The sequence below is a fragment of the Phalaenopsis equestris genome, unplaced genomic scaffold (assembly GCF_001263595.1).
Source record: "Phalaenopsis equestris unplaced genomic scaffold, ASM126359v1 Scaffold216422, whole genome shotgun sequence".
NCBI classification, from domain to species: domain Eukaryota; kingdom Viridiplantae; phylum Streptophyta; class Magnoliopsida; order Asparagales; family Orchidaceae; genus Phalaenopsis; species Phalaenopsis equestris.
In genome coordinates this window covers 73,547-99,059 of record NW_018235048.1, presented here as the reverse complement: position 1 = coordinate 99,059, position 25,513 = coordinate 73,547, and the positions used below count along the sequence as shown (strand labels likewise).

Sequence of the window (25,513 nt, the reverse complement as noted above, 5' to 3'; positions counted from 1 at the left end):
TCCATGAAAGTCACATTTAACATGAATAGTACAAAAATATGAATAATTCTACTTTTGGCTTTTAATATTTTGAAGTTGCACAAATTTTGTAATGATTACAATAAATTGGGTTGAATATATACCATGGAGACGTCAACTCAACAGATACAAGAATTTACCATAGTGACTAATGCCAAGATTAACATCTTAAACACTAAAATAAAATATTGAAGCCCTCCGCCTTACCAATCTCTAAAAAGGTAAGTTATTTATAGAAATAAATATTCTACATGCACACTTTTAAAATAGCCTATGCAAATTGGTAATGCTATTCAAAATAAGGTATAACTTTGTTGACCTCTTCTAATGTATAAACTAACTTATTTCGAAGGCCTTCAAAGTATTATATTTTTTTTATAAAGATCACAACCATGATGCAAAACTAACATCATTGTGATCTTAGTGAGAAACTCATCAAAATTAGAAGCATAAAAGTTTCATCTACTAAAATCTTAGATGTTATTTTGGAGATAATGGCAAAGAATTCTGAAATTAATTATCTCCAACATAAGTCATAGAAATAACTTGAACAGTTACATCAAAATCTACTGTGAAATTAAATTATGGAAAAAGTACTTTTAAAAAAAATTGGAGTTTATTATTTCTTAAAATTAAATAGCAAAAAATTTAAACTTTTAAATTTTTATTATAGCAAAATAACAACAGAAGTTTGATGATTTTTAATTAGAATTTTTAATGTTACTTAAATTTAATGGATCACTTTTTTTGGAAACAAAAAGATATATTAGAAGAATTTGTTCCCAAAGGACTTGGTGAACTCATCCCATGATAACTTTTGGACTAATCTTGCAAGGACTTAGGATACTCGTCTTGTTCAAATTTAACCTAGCAAGTTAGATGTTAGCAACTTATATTAAGAATTAAGAAGAACTTAAAATGTGAATGCATAACCTATTAGTCAAATAAAAGGTCTATTAAATTAAGCTAAATATCAGAATAGTGTCAGTTTGTGGTCAAATTTAATAATTGTGGAACTACTATTTACAAAAAAAAATGTCTCCCAGGAGGATGAATTAGTGACTAATGACTCCTCAAAGATAAATATATCATCAATATCTTATAAAATCTCCTATTTAAATTATAGTTTAAGTTTATTCTTATGTGCATAAGCATGCTCAAGATTAACCATATCATTCAAAATCATGCACCAAACAAGGTAAGGACAATTAATATGGTAGATTTGGGATTGAAGTGACTAAATGGAGAAATGAATTGAGCATTTTCATTTTCTCTTTGCACCAATTTAGTTTGTTTTAAAATATAATTATAATTTTATTTTATAGTTGTAAACTAATGGAGAGAGTTCGTGAAATTTTAAAAAGATAAAGAACAAACAAGATACGACTAATAAAGAAAACTATATTGATGATACAAGTATGTGTCATGATCACATACACCTATAATAGCCATGCATACATTAGACTCAGAAATGATTTTCAAGCATAAAATTAACTATTCTGTTTTTCTTAAACAAATGAGGCCAAGCTATCTTTTCATAGTACACTAAAATAATTAAATTTGTTCCATTCATAACTTGTAACTAGCTATATGTTGGTTTTTGGCCACAAATCTCCAAGTTACAAATATATTATTTTATCAACGACTGTTTTTTTTCAATTTATTCATATTTATAGCCTTGACTTATGTCAACATGTAAGCTTCAAATCAAAATTTTCCTCTCTAATTGCATTGCAGGACCTTGCACGCATTTTTTATCTCATTACTTAGTTTGCTCTGTTGGGATATACAATCATTAATTTAAACATATTTAGGTGGTTAGAAGGTGTCCATTATCCAAAAGAAATAAGTCATGCCATCCATCTCCGCATGAACGACATAAAAGAGCAGTATTTACTAAAAAGTCTCTTCTTCCATCTGAAAATTCTTATATTGATTATTCAAGGGAATGTAAGCTCCATTTCTTGGTTTAGTTGATGCTTAAGGAGGATCTTCATGACCTTGTAGTTGATGATGAATAATCTCACTTTTTTTGGGGTAATTTTCACTTCATAATTTATAACCCTCACATTTCTACATCGCAATTGACTTTATCTAGCCCAAATTTATTGACTCTACTTTCAAGATCATCTACAATGAATTCAAATACATGAATAATCATGTTAAATCCATATTAATCATCGAGCTTCCCATTGAAGATATAATTAACTAAAAGAGTTTCAATATATCTATGAAGCTAGATCCCCTATAACCAAATTAAAACTTTTTTGATGAGATATGCATTAAGTGGAAAAAAATTCATTTTGATTGCAAATGTTTTCATCTTTTTAGTTAATAACGACATTCACTCTCTATCTTGTAAAAATATATTTCACTTTCTCTGAGATGCACTCGAAAGACAAACATATATGACTTAGCATGCCTTACATTAATTTCCCATGTTAGAGTAAAAGATCGAAAATCATTTATATCACCGAGGAACTTACAAACCATGTCTTTTAGGCTCTCTCTTTGCATAAAACTCTTTTGAAGCTCATAAAACTCTTTGCTTTACCATAGATAAAAGACTTCTATTGACGGTAGCACCATGAAATGGGGTTGGTACATTTTGCTTTTGCTAATGTGTTACATGTGATGTAATTGTAAATACTATTACTCAATACAATTTATGTTAATGAATTCTATCTTCAAAATTGTACTAATGTAGTGCGTAAATTGTACTTTAAGATGTTTTTTTCCATTGCAACTTTAAAAGAAACTCCATGCCATTTAAACTCAGGTAATATTAAATCAAAACACATTTACTGATTTATAACAAACTCAAATTCACTTTATAATACTTTTTTATTTTATATTTAATAATAAGATCATGCCTATTCACTACCACAATTCAAACACCTCATCATTCGGTTTTTCCAAACACCTACACTCTAATTTTCTTAATTCATTTATACTAATTTTATTTGAAGCAATGGCATGTTTTTCTCAAGATATTTACATGCATACAACACAATTCTTTTGTATTTACATATTTAATACCAAAACATTCCTATTTACTTATATAACACCGTGACTAGGGCTGTCAAAACGGCTCGTTGTTCGCGAACAACTCGTGTTCGGCTCGTTAATTTTGTTCAATAACTAAAATGTGTCCGTTCGTGTTTGGCTCGTTTTGACTCGATATATATATATATTAAGTAGTATTTTTTAAAAAAATCTAATTGACTATAAGGCTACAAAGATTTATAATCAATTAAAATTTTGATTAAAAAAATAGAATAAAAATTATTAAATTAGATTCAAATGATGTTTCAATATAAATAATAATTTTTAAATCTTGCTCAAACTCTTATTGTCTTATGACTACATGATTATGGTAGTTAAAAAGACTCCTTGTTCGTGAACAGCTCGTGTTCGACTCTTTAAGCAAACGAGCCGAACACAAACACACTTTTTGAGCTCGAAATATAAACGAGCAGAACACGAGAGCTCGTGTTTGGCTCGTTTACACCCCTAAACGTGACATAATCACATTAAAATATAGTCACAAGAAAGTGTATTTTATTTTAATAAAAAAATAATATTAATGACATTTTTACGCAATGCTAAAGAATTGAATGTTATATAAGTAAATAATATAGATGTAAATACATAAAGAGTAATGTGATGAATCAACAGAAGTATAAGAAAAATAATCCAAGCGATTGCATAAGGGTACTTATCCACAAACACTTCCTCTTAGAGGAACTTATTATAACAGCTAAAAAGAATGTTAAATTCAAAGCTAGGTAGAGCAAGAACTACATTACTATATATAAGAACTTGAAGGGATTCAGATGGGAAATCTTCCTGTATAGCGAATATGGTCCAATGTCCTACGAAGTCCAAACCTATTAACAGCTGCATGTGCCATTCTGAAGCCTTCTCCATAGGCAGGTGAGATGTCGTGAGCAATCTGATGCATGAAGAACTCGCCAAGCTTTTTTTCAGTTTCAGATTTTCCAACTTTTTTATATGATGAAGATGAAGTTGAAGAAGAGGAGGCATAATTTGAAGAGGATGCTGCAAAGCTTGGCCCTGACATTGCCTCAGATTCAAGCCACATATGAGAAAGAAGCTGGCAGATGCCTTCCTCCACTTCTGGACTTAGGTTTCGATAGCCTGCATGATTGAAATGGGAAAAAGTTGTCATCTCAGATTGATTTTGGATCACTTTTCAATTTGATTTATTTATTTATTTTATTTTATTTTTTATATATTTTGACTTGAAATAAAATATGTTTGATATATTATAACATGTTCAGTTAAACACTAGAAAATAATTTTTAGATATTTTGAGCCTTTTATAAACAAGTTAATTTGTTCTGAAATATTAAAAATAAAATAGATACAAAATATGCTAAACAAACATGTTTTTAAAATAAAAGCAAATACAAAAATAAAAAAATAAAATATAAATTTATTTCAAACGAGCCTTGGTAACAATTTTTGCAATGCAATATTCTCATAAAATATTGCATGAACAAAGAAAAAAGCAGAAACTTCAAAACTGTCAAACTATGGAAAGATCCAACCAGCTCATAAATTTCAGAGCTTCAACGGATTAGAACTAATTTCATGCTTATGTTTAGACGCAAATAATGGAGGATTAAATTATGGAATTTATAAATAAAGTTAATTTTGTGGAAATAATGGAGGATGGACCACCCTTTCCATGATGGGACTAGGCTGACAAACCAAGGAGTGATGAATAGATTAATTGGAGACAATTTGGGAAACTCCTCGATTAATTTTATTCTCTTCCTATTTCGACAGAAAGTTCTATTTTTTATTGGTTTTTTTGTCTATTATTTTTCTTTGTCCTGTTTTGAGGTTGCTGCCCTAAGAGTTTTTAGAGGGTTATATATATGTATCGAGCCCTAATTGATAGAGGCATGAAGAAAGCGTGGAGAAAGCGTTCTTTATCTTCGGATTGTCTGTGTAAGCAAGCAATATTCTTAATTTGCATTCACATGTCTAACACCTTAAGTGCTTATCTTTCTTTTGAGGAATTTCGTGTTATAAAAAGAAATATTTTGTGCTAATCTGTTTATCTGATAGTACGCAATGAATAAAGCTAAAGAGATCGGATCATCGACAATATGGGAAAGAGATGTCACTATTATATTTTGTAATCTCAATCTGAGGGAGGTCGAGGTGGGAAATAGACCCACCACCTATTTTAATAAAGAAGGGTGATGGCAAAATCTTATGGTTAAATTCAAGAGACTGACTGGAAGGGATTACGATCGGATGAAACTCAAAAACAAGTGAGATCAATTAAAAAAAAGATTTAAAAATATGAAAATAGCTCAAAAGGAATCAACGAGATTGAGCTGGGATCCAGTAAAGCGGACAATTGATGCATCAGATGACAGGTGGGATGAGAAGTTAGAGGTAAATAAATATAAAAAATTAATTCATCTAGCATCAATTTTCACAATGAAATGATTTCACAAATAAATTATTTAATTTATTACAGGCTTGGGACAATAAAATTTTAAAAAAATTAATAGATGTAAAAAATTATTTTAATGGAGAAATCCATGAAGAGGATTTACCTTCTTTCACAGAATTACAACAAATACAAGATTTCTCGAATCCCAAACTTACAAAGGAAAAAAAAATACCTACCTCTCTAAATAATAATAAAATACCTTCATATGCCAAGGTATTACAATATACTTCAAATAAGTCTTCAAAAAATATTACAAAAATAGCCAATGAATGACAACAAGTATCGCAATATAAAGTATGAATTAATTCACAGCTTTATTTTCATACGACTGGAAAATTTTAAGTCATATATGTATATGAAAATACCTATATAAGACTTGTTACAAAATTATATCTGCAGACTATATATATATATATATATATATATTATCCTGAAATACAAGAAAAAATTATTTCATTAAAAGAACTTGGAAGTAGTAGTGAATCGTTCACTCTTAAATACGGACCTGCCGAAGTATTAACCCAGAGATCTAAAACAAAAGATTTATATCAAATATGAATTGAAATAAAAAAAATAGATCCAACTAATATTTAGATTTATCATTTTTCAGAACATTTATTTGTATACAGTCCCTGTAAGCAACCTACGCGTAAAATACATGAAGCTATGTATAAAAAATGTGTAACCATTCCAAAACAAAGATTATGACAGCCAGTCGAGAAGTAAAAGAATTATTGTCTAAAACTACAAAAGGAGAAAATATATAAATGTATGTATTGTTAAAAACGTGATACTCTACAAGGAGTAAGAGATAAGCTAGAGGCAAAAAATAGTGGAATGTAAAGGAGCTAGCTGTGAAGCAAAGAAAAACAAAAGAATTATCAGAAAGGCATCTTACAACACAAGCACTTATTGGAAACAATTAGTCTTCAGCAGCTAAATTATTGAAAAAGCAAATGTGAAGTTGCAAAAGTGAATTATTAAAGAAAACGTCAGTTATGATGACTATCGATAGATTTACGGTTTATATAATGTTTTATTCTCTGTGTTTAGAAGCAGAGAAAAACTTAGCGAGTTCTCTTCTTCTTTCTTCCTCCCTTCTCCTATAATCTAAGTATGTGTGCTAGCCTTGACGGTAAAATAAACTCTTCTCTCTGATATCTGTAAGTATATTATAAAGTATGTAATGTCGGTATGCTTTATTTATATCGTTTGTTTATAATAATATTATGTTATTTTATTTCTATCTATACTGGTTACGCTTAGTGTAGGAAACGAACGAATATTGTGTTTCGCATCTCTAAAGTAATTATATAGGATTGTGGTCTGTTGCTGATCGGTTATTTGATCATTTATTGAGTTTGTATTTTTTGTAGAAAACCATAGAGAACAATATAATATGAACCAAAAATGTTGAAGTCAACCCCCAAAAGAGCGAGAGAAAATAAGATAATATTAAAATAAGTTTATGATAGGAAGCATGATGGACCCTTACGCCTTTACAATATACAATAAACAGAAGAATGGGAAGAACTATTTAGACATGGAAGATAATATGAAAGAATTAACATGAAAGAATTAATGATAGAAATTATAAATCTAAAAAAGAATATTAGAAAAATAGAAGAACAAATAGAAAAAATGAAACTATCTGGAGATAGAATGAATGCCCCTAAAATGCCAGATCCTGACGATCAACAAACTGAAACATGTGAATGTCCTAAACATATTAAATGTCTCTGTATACATTCATGGTCTTATAGATCTAATTGTTCTTCTTATGAAATTCAATTAAAAGAATAAATTGAATTAAAAATGCGTCTATTTTGGGACGAACTTAGTGGCTACATTTGATAAATTTGATGTTGAATAAACTTTATTTAGAACAAGAATTTAATAAAATTTGTCAATTATTAAAAATAAATATAAAGAATAAACAATTATGTCTTTCCAAAAGAGCAAATTTTTTATATCAAATTTCTCCCTTAAGAAATTCAAATGAATGGATTATCATTAGTTATATGATCTTGAAACAGTAATTTAAATTAGAATTATATTCAGAAACTATACTTAATCACAAACTTGTTAATTAATGGAATTAAACCTAAGTCAACTAGAATAAATTAAACTCTTTAAAAATATAATTCAATCCAGATATAAAAAATTGGCACACAGAGAAAGCATTTCTAATATACATGAATTTGGCCTAAAACTAATTCAAAACCAACAAATTCTAAATAATAATATAGAAATAAATATAAAGAATAAACAATTATGTCTTTCCAAAAGAGTAAATTTTTTATATCAAATCTCCCTTCAGAAATTCAAATGAATGGATTATCATTAGTTATATGATCTTGAAAGAGTAATTTAAATTAGAATTATATTCAGAAACTATAATTAATGACAAACTCGTTAATTTATGGAATTAAACCAAAGTCAACTAGAAAAAATTAAACTCTTTAAAAATATAATCCAATCCAGATATAAAAAATTGGCACACAGAGAAAACATTTCTAATATATATGAATTAGGCCTTAAACTAATTCAAAACCAACAAATTCTAAATAGTAATATAGCTACCGCAGTCATTCTGGCTCTTCTGGGGTTTGACCTCAACATCTTTTGTTCATATTATATTTCTCTGTGGTTTTCTGGAGAAAATACAAACTCAATAAATGATCAAACAACAGATCATCAACAGACCAAAATCCTATATAATTACTTCAGAAATGCAAAACACAATTTTCGTTCGCTTCCTACACTAAACATGACCAGTTGAGATAGAAACAAAATAACATAATATTATTATAAACAAATGATAAAAATAAAACATAATGACATTACACGTTTTATAATATACTTACAGACATCGAAGAGAGAAGAGTTTATCTAGTCGTCAAGGCTAGCACACATACTTAGATTACAGGAGAAGGGAGGACGAAAGAAGAAGAGAACTCGCGAAGTGTTTTCTTTGCCTCTAAACACAGAGAAGACAACATTATATAGACTCTAAATGCATCGATAGTCACCATGACTGACATTTCCTTTAATAATTCACTTTTGCAACTTGGCATTTGCTTTTTAAAAAATAAAGATAGTGAAGAATAATTGTTTCCAATAATTGAACTGATGGAGACTAAGTGCTTGTACGGTAAAATTCACTTTGTGATAATTGTTCGGCTTTTGTTTGCTTTACAACTAGCTCCTTTACATTCCACTATTTTTTGTCTCTAACTTGTTTTTTACTCCTTGTAGAGCATTTTTTTCATGTTTTTGACAATACATACATTTATGTATTTTCTCCATTTATAGTTTTAGACAAAATAATTCTTTTATTTCTCGATTGGCTGTCATAGTATTTTTACTGAGAATGTTCACCCATTTTTTGAACATAACTTCATGTATTTTGCACGTAAGTTGCTTACACTGATTGTATACAACTAAATGTTCTGAACAATGATAAACTCAAATATTAGTTGGATCTATCTTCTTTGTTTCAATAGATATTTTATATAAATCTTTTATTTTAGATCTCTGGGTTAATACTTCGGCAGGTCTGTATTTAGGAGTGAATAATTCATTGCTAACTCCAAGTTGTAATAATTAAATAATTCATTCGTGTATTTCAGGATAAGTATGATATAATTTTTATATATATTCCAGTGTTTGAGGACCATATGGAATGTTTCTATTGCATCAATATGACTGATTTTGGTAATTCTTTTAGAAGATTTTCGTTTTCTAAATAAATCATGTGTAACAGTCCGTAGTTATATAATTATGTAATAAATCTTATATCGATATTTCCATATACATATATGACTTGAAATTTTCCAACTGTGTAAAAATAAAGCTGTGAATTAATTCGTTTTTTATATTACGATACTTGTTGTCATTCATTGGCTATTTCTATAATATTTTTTGAAGACTTATTTTGAAGTATTTTGTAATATCTTGGTAAAAGAAAATATTTTATTATTATTTGGAGAGGTAGGTATTTAATTTTCCTTTGTAAGTTTGAGATTCGAGAAATCTTGTATTTGTTGTAATTCTGTGATAGAAGATAAATTTTCTTCATGAATTTCTCCATTAAGATAATTTCTTACTTTTAGTAATTATTTTAGAATGTTGATAATTTCACATTCTAATTTTCATATTTGTGAGTCAAGTATTTCTAAATAATTGTTCAAGTCTAGCACAACCTTGTCGTCAGTTTCAACGGCTATATCATATATCTTCATATTTTCAGTATTTGAAGTCATACTTATTTCCAGCATTATTCGTGTGTCAAAGTATTAGCAAGTCCATTTTTTTCTTTCAATATATTTTATATCAAATGTATATGCGAAAAAACCAACTTGTCATCGAATTAGTCTTTATTAAGTAAAGAGTCAATAAATTTCCATTAATAAATGAAATAGTTGTTTTATTATTGATCCTAATCAAAAACATTTCATTTAAAAATATTCAAATATTTTAATTGCTTTTTTAATTGCTAGTAATTCTTTTTTTATTAACGTAATAATTTCATTCTATCGCGGTATACGTACCTGAACTATATCGACATAAGAGTTTGGCAGCATTCTGAAACATTTCATTTAAAAATATTCAAATATTTTAATTACTTTTTTAATTGCTAGTAATTCTTTTTTATTAACGTAATAATGTCATTCTATCGCAGTATACGTACCTGAACTGTATCGACATAAGAGTTTGGCAGCATTCTATCGAGCTTTTAAAATTGCTCCCCAAGCTAATTCAAAACTATTTATTTTTATAGTTAAATAATCACCAGGTATAGATAAATATAGTTTTGGAAGATTTTTACAATGATCTTTAATTTGTTGTAAAATTTTTTGCTCGTTTTCATCCCAAAACTAGATTATATTTTTGCGTAATTTCTTCTACAGTGGAGAGCGTAAATCTACAGAGTTTTTAATAAAATGCTACGACATAATTGATATAACTTAGAAAACGTTGTAAATCTTTTTTATTAGTAATATATTTAAAATAATCAATTTTTGTTAAAATATGATCTTGTAATTCAATTCCGCCTTTATCTATAATAAGTCCTAGAAATTCAATAACATTAGTAAGAAAAATATCTTTCTTTCTACTTAGAGCAAGTCCATGTTTTTGCGCTTTCTGGAAGAATAAAGCTATAAATGTTTTAAGTGTTGCGTAATAGTCTGACTAAATATTAAGATGTCATCAACATAGATAAAGCATAATTGTGATAACTCACAAAAATAATATCCATACATCGTTGGAATATTTGTGGTGCATTTTCTAAACTGAAAGTTCCATTGATAGTGACCCTGAGGAGTACTAAAAACAGTAAATTCTCTACTGTTTGGGTGCATCATAATTTGTCAGAAACCAAATTTACAATTTAATTTAAAAAACTATTTGACACTTTTGATATGATTTATTAATACTTTATTTGGTAAGAAATAACCACCAAATTTTGTATTATCATTAAGTTCTTTATAGTTCACAACCATACGTGTTTTTCCTCTAACCAGTTCAGCATGATTTCGAGCTAGAAAAGCAGGACTACTATGTGGACTAGTACTTGTTTCAATTAATTTGATATTCAGTAGTTCATGAATTTGAATCTGAAATTATTTTTTATCTTCAGAGGTGTAATTCGTAGGGTGTGCCCTAATATTAAGTGAATGATTAATTGGTTCAATACGTGCTATAGGTTCGTTTCGAGACCATAACTGTAAAGGATTTTCAGAAAAGGAATGTGTAAATAAAGAGGACACAAGCACGTAATTTAGTGAGTTTAAAAAGCTCCGGAGAAAACGATGTATATGTATGTAAGTGGAGACTGAATAGAAGAGAAAAAGTAGTTTTGATTAAATGATCAAGAGTAGAATCACCGCGTTGGCTCCGAAAAATTGGGGCACTAGTATGGAAAGTAGGAATGTGAATTAAGGGACAGAGAAGTTGGTGGTGTGTTGGTGTAACCAAGGTGATGGATGTCGAGGATTGGGTAAATAAGAGGAAGGTTTGGAAGAAGTCATTTCCTAGAATTAAATCAGGGTCATCATCTAGGAGACATCATAATTTAGGTATTTTAATAGTAGCAGATTGAATGATTACTAATTGATTGATCCAATATTCATTGATAGTATGAAGACCATTAAAAATTTCGAGCAGTAAAAGTTGGGTATGTAGTGGGATATGATCTGGAAGGATAAATTTCTTACAGATAGTAATATCACTACCAGTATCACATAAATGTTTTCTTACATATAGTAATATTACTACCAGTATCAAATAGAGTGTATGGAAATAGGTTCATATGTAGGAATATATAATTCGATGGCAATATAGTATGAAAGCTTGGCATCGCGTGGGAGGATAATGTTATCTATATGAATGATGTTGTGTAAAGGTAATATTCGAGAAAATCGATTCCTACTAAAATTCGAATAGAATTTGTCATTAGTTAAGAATAAATAATGGAAATCAATTCGTTGATTGGCGGTATCCTAGAAACCAAAAAGTAGATTGGTTTCATGAGTACAATAGTGTTCTTGCCCAATATAGTCTTGATATATATATGGAGTATCTTTTAAAATTTGCAAATTTGTTGGAACCAAGTCTCGATCTATATGCGAACGGTGGGAACCTGTATCTACTAAAATTGTACACCGTCTGTCCGATGCAATATAATATCCAGAAACTAATAATTGATTATTGCTATATTCTTTTAGACTAGTAGATGGTCGAGCGAAAAAAGATAGATTGACTGGACTCGAGAGAACGTCGAGGTTGTATAGCAAGGGAACTAGAATTTTCAGTGAAACTAAATTGTGGATGAAGTTGGCTCCAGTGTCTTCGATCTTCATGGAAATCAAAGAGAAGATTATTGTAATTTTTATTTATCTTTGAATTTATTTTGCTTTCAAAACTACAACTTGGAATAAAAAAATTGAATGATTGAAGAAAGCTAATTCAAACCAAGTTTAAAAAAAGGACATGATACATTATTCTACAATAAAGAACTTTTCAATTTGCTAAAAGTAGATAATATAACACGAGTTTGTATGCACCTTTACCAATTATAGATAAATCATAAGAGAATGCAATCATGGATTTTGTGTTCAGTTTCCCATTAACATTGAGAAATAATGCCTCTATTTTTATAGCGGTAAATTCTTTCTAAAAAATGGCTTATTTTATTCCATGTAATAGAACTATCTATACAACTTTAAAATTAAATTGTATTTTAATGAAATGGTTAAGTTAAATGAGCTGACTTAAATAATTATATTTTGAATTGAAACACAGCTTAAATTTGCAAATTGGCTCTCAGAACATATGCCTTCACATAACATATCTACACAATCATTGATGTAATATATGCATAACTTGTATGAGGATAGTCACATAAAATAACTACTAACTATTACAATTACAAGCTTTTGCTGAAATAAGCAAGCGATATGTGGGGTTTAAACATAGTGATAAAGTTATAGAGCATTTAAGTAGGAAAACTTTCTTTGGAAACATTTAAAACGTAACTGAAAAAACACAAGGCCATCTAAAATTTAATTGAGTATCGGAAATGATGTCAATAACTAGAAAAATTTTTACAATTTCGCCATGTTTAAGTAGGAAAACTTTCTTTGGAAACATTTAAAAAGTAACTGAAAAAACACAAGCCCTTCTAAAATTTAATTGAGTATCGGAAATAATGTCAATAACTAGAAAAATTTTTAAAATTTCGCCATTAATCCAACTTTTAATGCGTCGAATTTGACCTTATTTCATAAGCACATTGTCAACATCCTCATTATGAATCCATATTAAATCCTTTGTTGGATATATCTATTCAACTTTTCATACAACTATCATGAATGAAGAAACTGAATCCATAGCAGATGATGGATTTGAACAACTTATTCACTAGAGTGACATATCTATTTGTGCTGATTTATTAATTATTTTATAAGCATAAAATCTATCACAAATTATTTGATGAATATTAAATGCCTAATTCATCAGATCCAAATTGTCCAAATCGGGCTAATTTGATAGAAATTTGTGTTTATTCTCGTAAAAACAATGCAACAAGAAATGATCTCCCAAAATTAATTTGATTTTATTTAGCTGTTTATTTTACTTTAATTTGTAACTCCTTATGATTAGAATATGTCGGTGATGAAGATCTTGATCAATGGACATGCTTTATTCTCTAGCATTATTTTGGCATGAATGGTTTGGTATGACATCGAGTTGGTCTGGTTCAAAGATAATATCTAATTCAAACACAATATTTATAAAAAGGGTTATGCTAGGATTTATCTGGAAGATCAGCCATTCATTCCATAAATTTATGAGATTAGCTTTAACCATTTGTTATGATGGATGTGATTACTTGTGGCAAATTATGTTTATGTTTCTGCTATTATGAGGGGTGGTTCCTATTCTTTTACCTGGTTTTCAATTCAAAAGGCTGCAAATTGCTGCTAAATGGATTTTGGGTTTTCTATTCGTGCTACTTGTGAGTTCCATTCAGTGGAATTTCTTAAAACATTTAAGGGAAATTTTATCAAGGGACTCATTTAATTCCAGCTTTCTATGAATTTTGGATAAAATTAAAATTTGAACTAGAAAATTATTTGCACTAACAATATTTACCAACCCCATGGATGAAGAATCTATAAATGAATATTTTGACGCATGTGATTTTTAGTTTTGATGGAATAAGAAAATTATTCTTCCAATTTTAATCTAATGTGTAAGTTGAATTGTGTGTTTTTTTTTCAAATGTGATACAAGTGCAACTATTTAATTCTAAGGAAAATCATCTCCTTGTACCAGGATTAAAAGCTTAACTTTCTAGGTCTTATGATTTCTTTCCTTAATTTTTTTTACATAACTTAAATTTGGCTTGCTAGTTTACTGGATTTTATTCAAATTTGACATAACTAAAAGAGAGTTGGTCTAGTTCACATCTGGTTCAAACCTGAAGTTTCCAAAAAAGTTTGTGCTAGAGGGAAAAATTTTCTATCCGGATTCCGGACGTAGCTCTACGTGCGAACACTCAGTAATATACTGTCATTTGTGCTATATCGGGTCCACCTACAAAAATATTAAAGTGGAACCACGGACTCTGCAATAACCCTGAAATAATCTCTACGGTCCCACTTCAATAACCCCAAAATAACACCTCAGAGGTTATTTCGGGGTTATTTCTGGGTTATTTCGGGATTATTTATGAGTTATTTCAGGGTTATTGAAAGAAACCCTTATATTCCACTTTAATAACCCCGAAATAACCCTAAAATAACCTCCGCGGTGTTATTTCGAAGTTATTAAAGTGGAACCGCGGAGGTTATTTCAGAGTTATTTTTGAGTTATTTCGAGGTTATTGAAGTGGAATATATGAATTTCTCTTCAATAACCCCGAAATAACCTCTGCGGTTCCACTTCAATAACCCCAAAATAACGAACCTCTGCGGTTCCACTTCAATAACCCCGAAATAAGATCCACGATGTAGCACACATGGTGGCATATGATTGGAGTCTGCAAGTAGAGCTAAGTCCGGAGTCCGGACATAAAATTTTTCATGCTAGAGATGTCTATGGAAAGACAGCTATTCCATTCCAAGGTATGAATCAAAGTGTTTGAGTAGGCAAAAAATTTGTTCTATGTGCCTACTTTAATTTTAAATTTTTATGAATTTAGATAAAAATAAACTTTGAACTACCAAATTATTTGGACTCAAATTGGGTTAACCTTATACTAGCTATATCCACAAATCTATAGATACAAATCTATAGATGAAGAATCTACAAATATAAATTCCAATGCAAGTAATTTTTATCTTTCATTAAATACAAATTCCTTCTAGTATCAATTTTGAATGTGCAAATTGAATGTGTTTCCTTCAAACGTGGAATAAATGCGACTACTTAAAATTAGAGAAAATCATATCCCTATTCCAGCATGAGACGTTATTTTCTTTCTTTGATAATTTCTTCTATATAACTAAATATTGGCTTACTAGCATTGCTTGCGTAACTAAATATCTAAATTTCGTAATTAAATTACAATTGATTGTTTATTTTGTATGGTTTGAATTTCTTGATTTTTTGGATTTATTCAATCATTAGATAATCGTTTTCTAATTCTCATATTTACCATTATCATATAAAGAAAGCTTGTTTATTTAATGGCTTGTCATGAGCAAATCAGAAGTTCCTTACGCTGATCTATATATATCGCATCATTCTAGATAAATTAGTATGCCTTAACTCTAAGCCATCCTACATCATCCACCCTTACAATTGTTGCTGAGATAATGATACATAGATATTTGATCTTGAAAAACATTAAATAAAACAAGTAACTTGATACATAGATATTTGATCTTGAAAAACATTAAATTTGGGGTTTATAAAACAAGTAACTGGGATGAGACTATTGGATTTGGAGTTCCAAGGAAAAAAAAAGGTTGTTTGTGACAATGCAATCCTTGTTACATCAAAAGAAGTTCCATGGGAACCCAGCAAATAAAGAATTCGTCCATTCATTGCCCAACAAAAGCACTGATGATTAGGAGTGGAGGAATTTACATAGCTAGCACAAAATTCTTACCTATTTGCATATCTCACACCTAAACTTTCATATTTACACATATAGCACTCAATTATTAAACATCACAAAGTGAGAACTTTTCATTCATAGGTTTAAAGCACCAAAATGCTATGCAAGTAAACATGAAAATTTAGGTGTGAGATATGTAAACACATAAGAATTGTGTGCTACGTAAGTAATTTTTCCTAAGAATGTTCTGTGAATGAGAAATAAAAGCAATTTTGTTTCAACAAGCTATTCAAAAGCACTCACTTCTATGTGCTACGGAGTTAGAGAACAAAGGTGAGCCTGATCTAAGAAATGCAGCAAACTTACCTTTAAGCCGAAGCCAACCATGCATCAACTCATGGGTAAGAATGGACCCTGTTAATAGCCTGCATTCATAAATATAGATATAATATATTTAATTTATCAAGCCTCGGACTTTGGTAAATATGAGCATATGCACCAGCACCAGATGAAAACAAACGCACAATCTGCATGCATTAAAAACATCAGCTACTTAATATGTTCCATAGAAGTCTGCTTTTCCAGTATAAACAGATAAATGCAGCATCATTATCATCATCAGAAAAAAATAAAAATTAAAAATTAAAAAGACGACAGTACATATGAGAATATACACCATAGGAAAAAAGATGTAATATCTAAGGAAGATTCACGGGTATATCACTCAATACTTATGTGCTTACATATCTAATACCTAAACTTCAATTTTTACATACATGCCACCACACAAATGCAATTAAAAAGCGCATTTCACTTTGAGAAAGTTAAAATAGAGTATTTTTATGCGACATGAAAGATTTAAGAGGTATAAATGTAAAAATCAATGTTTACGTGTTGTATATGTAAATAAATATGATATGGATGGTGTGTACTAAAATGCCCAAATATCCAAATGCATTAAGAACATCAGATGTTTAATATGTATCCCAAAAGTCTGCTTTTAAGTTCCAGCATAAATATATAAGCAAATCATCATCATCATTAGCTCCAACTATTTCGAGAATGGCTTGGAATTCAATTTTCAGCTAATTTCGTTTAGTGTTACCTGATATTTTAATGCTATTTTTTGCAAATCTATTTAAACAACTTCTATTCATATTATCATAGTTCTACCCCTTAAACTTCAGAATTCTTTAACACTAGTTTCATTGACTCATTAATGACCCAATTAAAGAACAAAATATAATCAAAGATTTCCGTCAAGAAAGGGCACTGGTTTTGCGTCCAGTCTATTTTTTGTGCCCACATTTTGGTTTATATTCAAAAGATTGCAAGAAGATTTTCTGATTCCAAATTTAGACATGCCACTCAAAATTTGCATATTTTGTTCTCTAAAATTCTGCAAGCACAATAAAGTTGAACTTGTAAACTTACAAAAAATAAAAAATAAAAAACCGTGCTTAGATTTGAAGCTTCATTCCATCATCAAATTGAGCTGGCTTTAAAGAGCAGACTGACGAACTAGTGAAAAAAAAAAGCTTAATTTAACTGGTACATGACAAACTAACAAAAAAATGTAGTATGATGACTGGCCTGGGAAGTCCATATAAAACAAGGATTGCTGTTACTTCACATCTGCGTGTCAACTTCTGAGGATAAGTTCTCATGTCCAAAATTCTATTTTTCCCAATTCTTGGTTTTTTCAGTATCTACATAATAGATATAGCAAAACAAATCATCGTGAAATAATTCACCAGGAAATATCAGAATGAATACAAAATGCGTAAAAAAAGGGAACTGATTTAGTAGCATCAATGTGGTACGTACACTGCTAACAGTTTGCTCCTCTGACAGACACAATCCCCTTGTCTCAGGCATATGATGAGGTCCCTGACATAAGGCCAGTGTAAGAATAATAAATCTCCAAACGCACACAAGAAAAAAAAAATCAGTTAATTCAAGATCGAGTAAAGTGCCAAAATAGTCCCTTGACTATTTATATGGGGTTATTTTAGTCCCAGAGTGCATAAAAATGTCAAATTAGTCCCCCACTCTATTTTAATATGAGCTAAAAAACGTTTTTTGAAGAGTTTGAAAACTAAATTGACACTTTTATAGACTGACTAAAATGACTCCTAAAAAGAAGACGGTGAACTATTTTGACACTTCTCATTCAAGATTATTTATGCATATGCAAAGCCAATGCCAAATGATTGGGATAATGATGATGATGACGAAAAAGAAAGTAATGCTTACAACCCTTTCTCCTTCCATGGCTTCATTAAGTGCTTGCCTTTCCACTAGCAGCATGGGGATCTGTTGATCTATCTTCATATACATACCTTCGTAAAAATCTCTAATATCGTGGTATAAGGATTGACATTCGCCGGTATCCATGATAGCGGAATCCAAACATTCCAAGCAGAGGCTGCGCCCATCTCCCAAAGCAATGTATCTTGCACTTCTTGACTTAAAATGTGGAGTACATGAATGATTCAAAATTTATCGTCAACAATTAGTTAAGAAAAAAAAAAGAATGCTTACTGTAAGAATAACAAAGGTGATAAAGAGAATGAAATGATACAGTAGAAGAATTAAACAATATTGCTGTCTTAATAAAGAAGTTCCTCACCTCCATTCTCTCGCAACTACAGCAACGTGGCGTGCTGTCATGTTCATGGGAAGGACAATATTTTTGGCCCCAAAATGGATGAGCTCTATACTCAATCAATCCAGACAAATTTGTGGGTATCTGCCCAATTCGCCGATATGGATAATTAATAATTTCTTTGAAGAATTTAGTACTTTTCCACATTAAAGCAAATGCCGCAATAAAGTAAAATCAATCATGAAGCGTGAAGTCCTTTTTTTTTCTTAATTATAAAGCTGTGCCTTAAGCCCTTCTCATTGATAATCATTTTGAAATATACAAGTTGTAATAATCAATTCGGCTGTTCAGATATAACCCTAATGTACCATTATGCACAAAATAGCAAAATAGATTATGGTGTAAACAGATTTACTATAATATATCCTAGTCTCAAAAGCCCTTACCCAAGTTCTGCAAAAGTATACAACTTCAACACTTGTTTGCTAAAACAATGTAAAGCTTGTGATAAACATAATTGTCATAATCCAAGGGTAACAATAGCACTTCGCCTTCATGAAATTTATGATCCAGATTAGCACCATGGGATTTGGATACTCTCCGGTTAGGGTTTAACTGCACACATCCACTTTAAATTGCCAAGATTGAGTGCTTGAAAATCAGAGTGATTATCATGCACTGATCAACTAGGAAAAGAAAAATATACACTGATCAGTATTTTTTTTATTGCATCTCATTTGCTAGGAACTCTACACTATGAATTGGAAAGAAACAATTCCATCTGAAGTAGAATGATATCCTAAGAAGATGGCTGTAACACATTAATACCTAGACCAAATAGTTCCAATGCACTTACATGAACTTTAAGACGGGTAGTTAGGTGAAAGACATTAAAAACAGCCTTAAATTATGGTTAAATCAGTAAAAAGGGGAATATTTGAGAATATAAATGCATGATTTTCTTTATTCTCTCCATATAATAAAAAGGAACAAACTTTTTGACACTAACACATAGAAAGTAAGTGTTAGAAGGGTAAGAATTGTAAAGGACTTACAGCTTTACTCGGCTGTTTCTCAAGTACTAAAATACATGTGCCCATATATAACAGACAAGAATAACAAACTGTAAAGAATATATATAATAAAGAAAAATATCCTCAATTATAAGAAAATACTATAATATATAACACAACTTTCAACCTACAGATAAGTAAGGCCATGTGATAGTTAAGATACAATATCACTTCCATGCGAACTCAAGATGCGATAAAAGATGCAAACAACTTGAGTTTTGAAATAGTATATACAAGAAATGAAGTATTCATAAATTTTGTTGTACCAAGATTGTGAGTGCCACAAGAGGAATGCAACCAATCCAATAAAACGAGATTAGTATTAATCGAACCAAAAAAATGGGAAACAGGATTTATGTCAAATAAGGCACAAATAAGATCCTAAAAAATGGTATTGATAGGTATCAATGGAAATATCAACAGAGAACATCAAAGAAGACTGCTGATAAAGAGTGTTGAAGGAAATATTTACATGACGACAACAAAATACATTGATGAGTAGCCTCTGGAGAATAGAGGTAGATTATAGAGATGTACAAATTTACTTGACATGGAGTGGGAAATCAGGTATCTCAATGGTTGATGATGGAGATGATGTTCTCATGAAAGAATAAGCCAATAGAGTGCAAAAGGGTCGCAGGAAACAAACTATGTGAAACTAAGCCATTAAAGATCAAAGTTTTACCAAACGTTCTAAGGGTCTGATATCAACAGGAAGGTGCTTAGAGAAGTTAGGAGGAATCTAGGTCATGGGTACGATACTATGTTAAAGGGGGTAATTTAAAAAGCATAACAGCCTCAATTTTCTTTCTAATATAAGAAAATATGTGTCTATATAAATTCAAAAAAAGAAAACAAAAAAGAAAAATATAATGAAAGAGAAAATCATCAATAATGAAAAAAATATCACAATAATAAATAGTTTGGATTTCTATAAGAAATAATTTAAGCCATAGAATATTTTAAATAAGATAAAAGAAAGATTACTGAATTTTTTATGCTGATTAACAATGTTTAGAGTTCTAAATATATGCAGACCTCTTGAATAGTGTGGCATACACACCCATGGCAACACAATCAAGCATGAAACTAAATAATCTTAAATAATCCAAAATAAGAAAATTTTCTTACAAATTGATTGCAGATATCACACTTTGGATGATGCAATTCCTTGTAGCATTTTTTGTGGTATGGGTAACTCCCTGACAAAGAAAACTGAAAAGATAGAATACTTTAATTTCCTCCTCAGAATGAGCTCATTTTGCTAAAGATGGTTTATGAATAAATATTACTGATCTTATTAACCACACAAGTACTACAGAAAAAAAAAAAAACTGAACCACTCAAATTAGTAACCTCAGTTTCAGAGATCGGTTGAGCACAGGAATAGCAGCGAAAACATTGAGGGTGCCAAAAGGTTCCCATGCAGCTTAAGTAATGACCACAACCTATTTCTTGTTTGCAGCCTCCACACAATCTGCAGAGAGTAAGCATACTAGACTAATCTTTCCAACTACATTCTTTATGACCTTAAATGCCGCAGCAAAACAAAAACTAACCTAAATCCTCTAGGTAAAAATTGTATAGGATTCGTATTATATGGACAAAAGGAAGGCATGCCACCCTGGCTTTCATCAATTGCTCTACTAAAGTTTTCATCTTCATGGCCCCGTCCTATATGACCTGAAAGCATACAATTTTTGTTTGAGCTATGAAACTCAATAAACAACACTATAAGTTTAAAACCAAACAAGCTGTAATGTCACATGGCATATAAAATGTCGTGTTACCAACCTACCATTTCGTCTCTTTGCGTCCTCGGCGAGAGAAAGAGCAATCGCATGATCTAGATCTTCATTTTCAGCTCTAGATCGGTCATCCTGACAAGATTAGTATAACAAAAAATATATGCAGATTAGAAGAGCACCATTAATGACCATACTAGTTATATATCTTGGTTAGTGTTGCATGAATTGTATATTATTGCTTTCCCAAAAAATTTTATCATAGAAAAAACCACGTGACATTAAAATTGTACATTTCATTTTGTGTATAAATGATTTTTAAAAATAGCATGCCACTTTCTCCTTATAAAATTCATGCATTGCTTTTCTCTTGTTATAAAGTTACAAAATAGGGAAATTTACATATATACCACACAATTCTTATGTATTTACAAATCTAGCACCCAATGTTTGATATTTAGTCTAATAACACCTTGGTATCATAAAGCTATGCATGAAAAGATGTATTTCACTTTTAAAAATGTAGTAAAGGTGGCATTTTTTATATGATGTTAAAGATTTGAGTGGTATGCAAAAGAATATTAATGTCTAGGTGTTATATATGTAAATACATCATAATTGTGTGGTATGTATGTAAATGTCCGTACAAATAAAAAGGGAAAATATTAATCATCATTATTCATCTTCAAACTACTAAAATGTAAGAATAAATTACCATGGATCTGCTTGGACCATGCCAAAACATGTTCTCTTCCCCAGCCACTTCTGAACGCCTACCGTTTGTTGTTCCCCGGCCAGGCCCTTTGAAGAGCTTGCTAAACCACTTCATAAAGCCAGATTTTCTCTGATTGTGCGCTGATTCCATTTGCCCTGAATCTCCCAATTGCATTTCTTTAAGTCATAATAATAAAAAAAGGGGTATTTATATACCATGCAATTCTTATATATTTAATACCTAAACTTTCATATTTACATACATGCCACTTAAATCTTTGACATTACATCAAAATTATCATTATTAATAACTTTTAAAAAGTGAAATACTCCTTCCCATGCATAGGTTTTAATACCAAGGTGTGTATAAATATCAAAAGTTAGGTGTTGATATGTAAATACATAAGGATTGTGCGGTATGTATGTAAATTTCCATAAAGAAAAACCATCTAACACACTGAATGCAACTTAATAATAGACCATGATTTTTTGAAAATTAGATGGATATTTATAATACTTTAGTTTGATATTCCTATGCATAAGAATGAGACAGTAATGGCATATTCATGTAAAGATTTGAAGGCTTTGCATAAAACCATTAAATTTTTTTTTAGGTGTTAAATATGTAAATACATTAGGATTGGCGGATGAAATATAAAATGAGATATGTGTTATGTTACTCCGATAAAACACTGATAAAAATAAGATCAAAAGAAAGAAGCAATAAAACTCAGACAATTTCCAAATCATTATACATATCCAAAATAAATCAATTATATAAATAAATAAAAAAATAGAAGGCTTGTTCCCTCTCTTTCTAATTTTAAAGCTTATATCAATAAGAGCACAACCACATAGTGAATGGCCTAATGAAAATAGGAGAGGTTGGTGTTGAATATGGAGTCTGTGCTCTTCCCACCTCCTTTAGGATCCCGCTCAACTCTCCATCACGCGGTCGCGCCAAAACTCTCTCCCTCACGCGATCTCTTACGCGGAAACTCGGATTGGAATTGCCTTTTAAGCTTTTTAATGCCTCTTATAAAAGCACAACAAAAAGGCCTGCTAATTCATCCTACCAAAACCCCTCCAAAACTCACAAATGGGAAAGGAAGAAGAAAAGAAAAAACAAGCTTTTTCTGTCTTTTCACCCTTGGATTCTTGTGTTAGGTGACTTACAGGATTCCTTTTGTTTTTCCCCCTTTTCTTCTGGCTGTAACTCCATTAAAGAGAGAGAGAGAGAGGGGAGGAGAGAGAAGGGGAGGAGAGAGGAAGGGAGAGAAAAAGGGAGTTTTTTCTTGTAAATGTCGAGGCGGTCGACGGTGTAATTCCTCGAAATAATAAAATCCTCTGCAACTCCATGGACGTAGGCAAAATTGTTGAACCAAGTATATTTATATGTCGCCTTTTTCTAGTGTATTTTTCTCGTCCCAATTTTTTTTTTCATTTTTCGTCGTTATTTTTCACAACAACTGGTATCAGAGCCGCGGTTCCAGATCTAAGGAAGAACGATGGCCGAAGATAAAGTAAAGGTTTCGGGGATCGAGAAGTTCGACGACACAGATTTTGAATACTGAAGGATGCAGATAGAGGACTACCTCTATGAGGAGAAACTTCATCTTCCGTTACAGGGAAATCAACCAAAGGAAATGGAAGAGACTGATTGGAATCTATTGGATCGATAGGTTATGGGGGTTATTCGATTAACTTTGTCGAAATTCATTGCCCACAACGTCATCAAGAAGAGGACGACTGGAGATCTCATGACGGTCTTATCAGGTATGTATGAAAAGTCATCAGTGAATAACAAGGTGCACTTGATGAAAAAGTTATTCAACCTGAAAATGACGGAAGGTGTGTGTAATTAAGCATTTAAATGATTTTAATACCATCACAAATCAATTCTCGTCTTTTGAAAATGATTTTGAAGATGAGATACATGCGCTGATACTGTTGGTTTCATTGTCAAATAGCTGGGAAGCTATGCAAATGACAGTTAGCAACTCTGCGGGTAAAACAAAATTGAAATATGATGATATTTGTGATCTGATTCTGGCCGAGGAGGTGCGTAGAAAAGATTTCAACGAGGCCTCGAGTTCGAGTTCAGCACTAAATGTTGATTCCATAGGGAGATCACAGGACATGAACTCAAACAGAGGAAAATCAAAATCAAAACACAGAAGAAAGAGCAAGTCATAGTCTGGTCAGCAAGCAACCTGTTGGAATTGTGACAAATCCGACCACATAAAGAAGAACTGCAAAAATCCTAAGACAGAGAACTTCAGTGCTAATGTTGTAACTGAAGAAGTGCAGGATGCACTTTTGCTTGCAGTACACAGCTCTATTGACTAATGGATACTGGACTCAGATGCTTCTTTCCATACATCTTCCCACCACGAGTTAATGCGAAACTATATTGCAGGTGACTTTGAGAAGGTGTATTTGGCTGATCGAGAAGCTTTGAATGTGGTAGAAATGGGAGACCATCATATTGCATTCTCTCACAAGAGCAAATGGACTCTGAAAAAGGTTAGGCACATTCTTAAGATGAAGAAAAATCTAATTTTTTATTGGGCAGCTCGATGAATGATGACATACAGTAGTGTTCTCAGATAGCACCTGAAAGGTCACAAAAGGAGCACTGGTACTGGCTTGGGGTAAAAAGACTGGTACATTGTACATGACTATTGGTTTAATTAACAGTATTGATACTACAGTCGCAGAGAGCACAACAGACATGCAGCATTACAGATTGGACACATGAGTCAGAAAGACATGAAAGAGCTTCAGTCCAGAGGCAAGCTATCAGAACTGAAGTCAGTTGATCTCGACATGTGTAAAAGTTGCATTATAGGGAAACAGAAGAAAGTATGTTTATTGAAAGATGGCAGGGTGTCAAATGCAGGAAAACTAGAACTTGTACACATCGATGTATGGAGACCTTCCCCAGTGACATCTTTTGGAGGCTCTTGCTACTACGTCACATTCATAGATGATCACAGCAAAAAGGTATGGGTTTACTTTCTGAAGCATAAATCTGATGTATTTACTGTGTCAAAACTTGGAAAGTCATGATTGAGACAGACAAATCTAAAACTAAAATATTTAAGGTCTGAAAATAGTAGTGAGTAAATCGATGAAGGGTTTAAAGAGTACTGCGCAACTTAGGGTATCAAAATGGAGAAAACCATTCCAGGGACATCAAAACAAAATAGAGTTACAGAGCATATGAACAAGACCAACAATGAGCATACCAAGAGCATGAGATTGCACGTCAGACTACCACCA

General features: G+C 31.0%; 1 protein-coding gene across 4 annotated transcripts in view; it reads right to left on the bottom strand.

Annotated features, from left to right (window-relative positions):
- Positions 1 to 3,699: 3,699 nt before the first annotated feature.
- LOC110037181 (protein DA1-related 2) overlaps positions 3,700 to 25,513 on the bottom strand; it is a 25,726-nt gene continuing 3,912 nt past the window's right edge. The window contains exons 2-12 of one of the 4 annotated variants that reach the window (XM_020741764.1): positions 22,230 to 22,384; positions 21,568 to 21,649; positions 21,329 to 21,452; positions 21,126 to 21,246; positions 20,901 to 20,984; positions 18,721 to 18,840; positions 18,345 to 18,557; positions 17,916 to 17,978; positions 17,682 to 17,797; positions 16,455 to 16,513; positions 3,700 to 4,179 (exon numbers count right to left, since the gene is read on the bottom strand). In XM_020741764.1, the coding sequence (XP_020597423.1) occupies positions 3,851 to 4,179; positions 16,455 to 16,513; positions 17,682 to 17,797; positions 17,916 to 17,978; positions 18,345 to 18,557; positions 18,721 to 18,840; positions 20,901 to 20,984; positions 21,126 to 21,246; positions 21,329 to 21,452; positions 21,568 to 21,649; positions 22,230 to 22,384 (1,466 nt within the window). In that variant the 3' untranslated portion in view covers positions 3,700 to 3,850. Of the gene's footprint in view, positions 4,180 to 8,107; positions 8,170 to 16,309; positions 16,336 to 16,454; positions 16,514 to 17,681; positions 17,798 to 17,915; positions 17,979 to 18,344; positions 18,558 to 18,720; positions 18,841 to 20,900; positions 20,985 to 21,125; positions 21,247 to 21,328; positions 21,453 to 21,567; positions 21,650 to 22,229; positions 22,385 to 25,513 lie in introns of those variants that run through there. The other 3 variants (XM_020741765.1, XM_020741766.1, XM_020741767.1) reach the window with 3 other exon arrangements.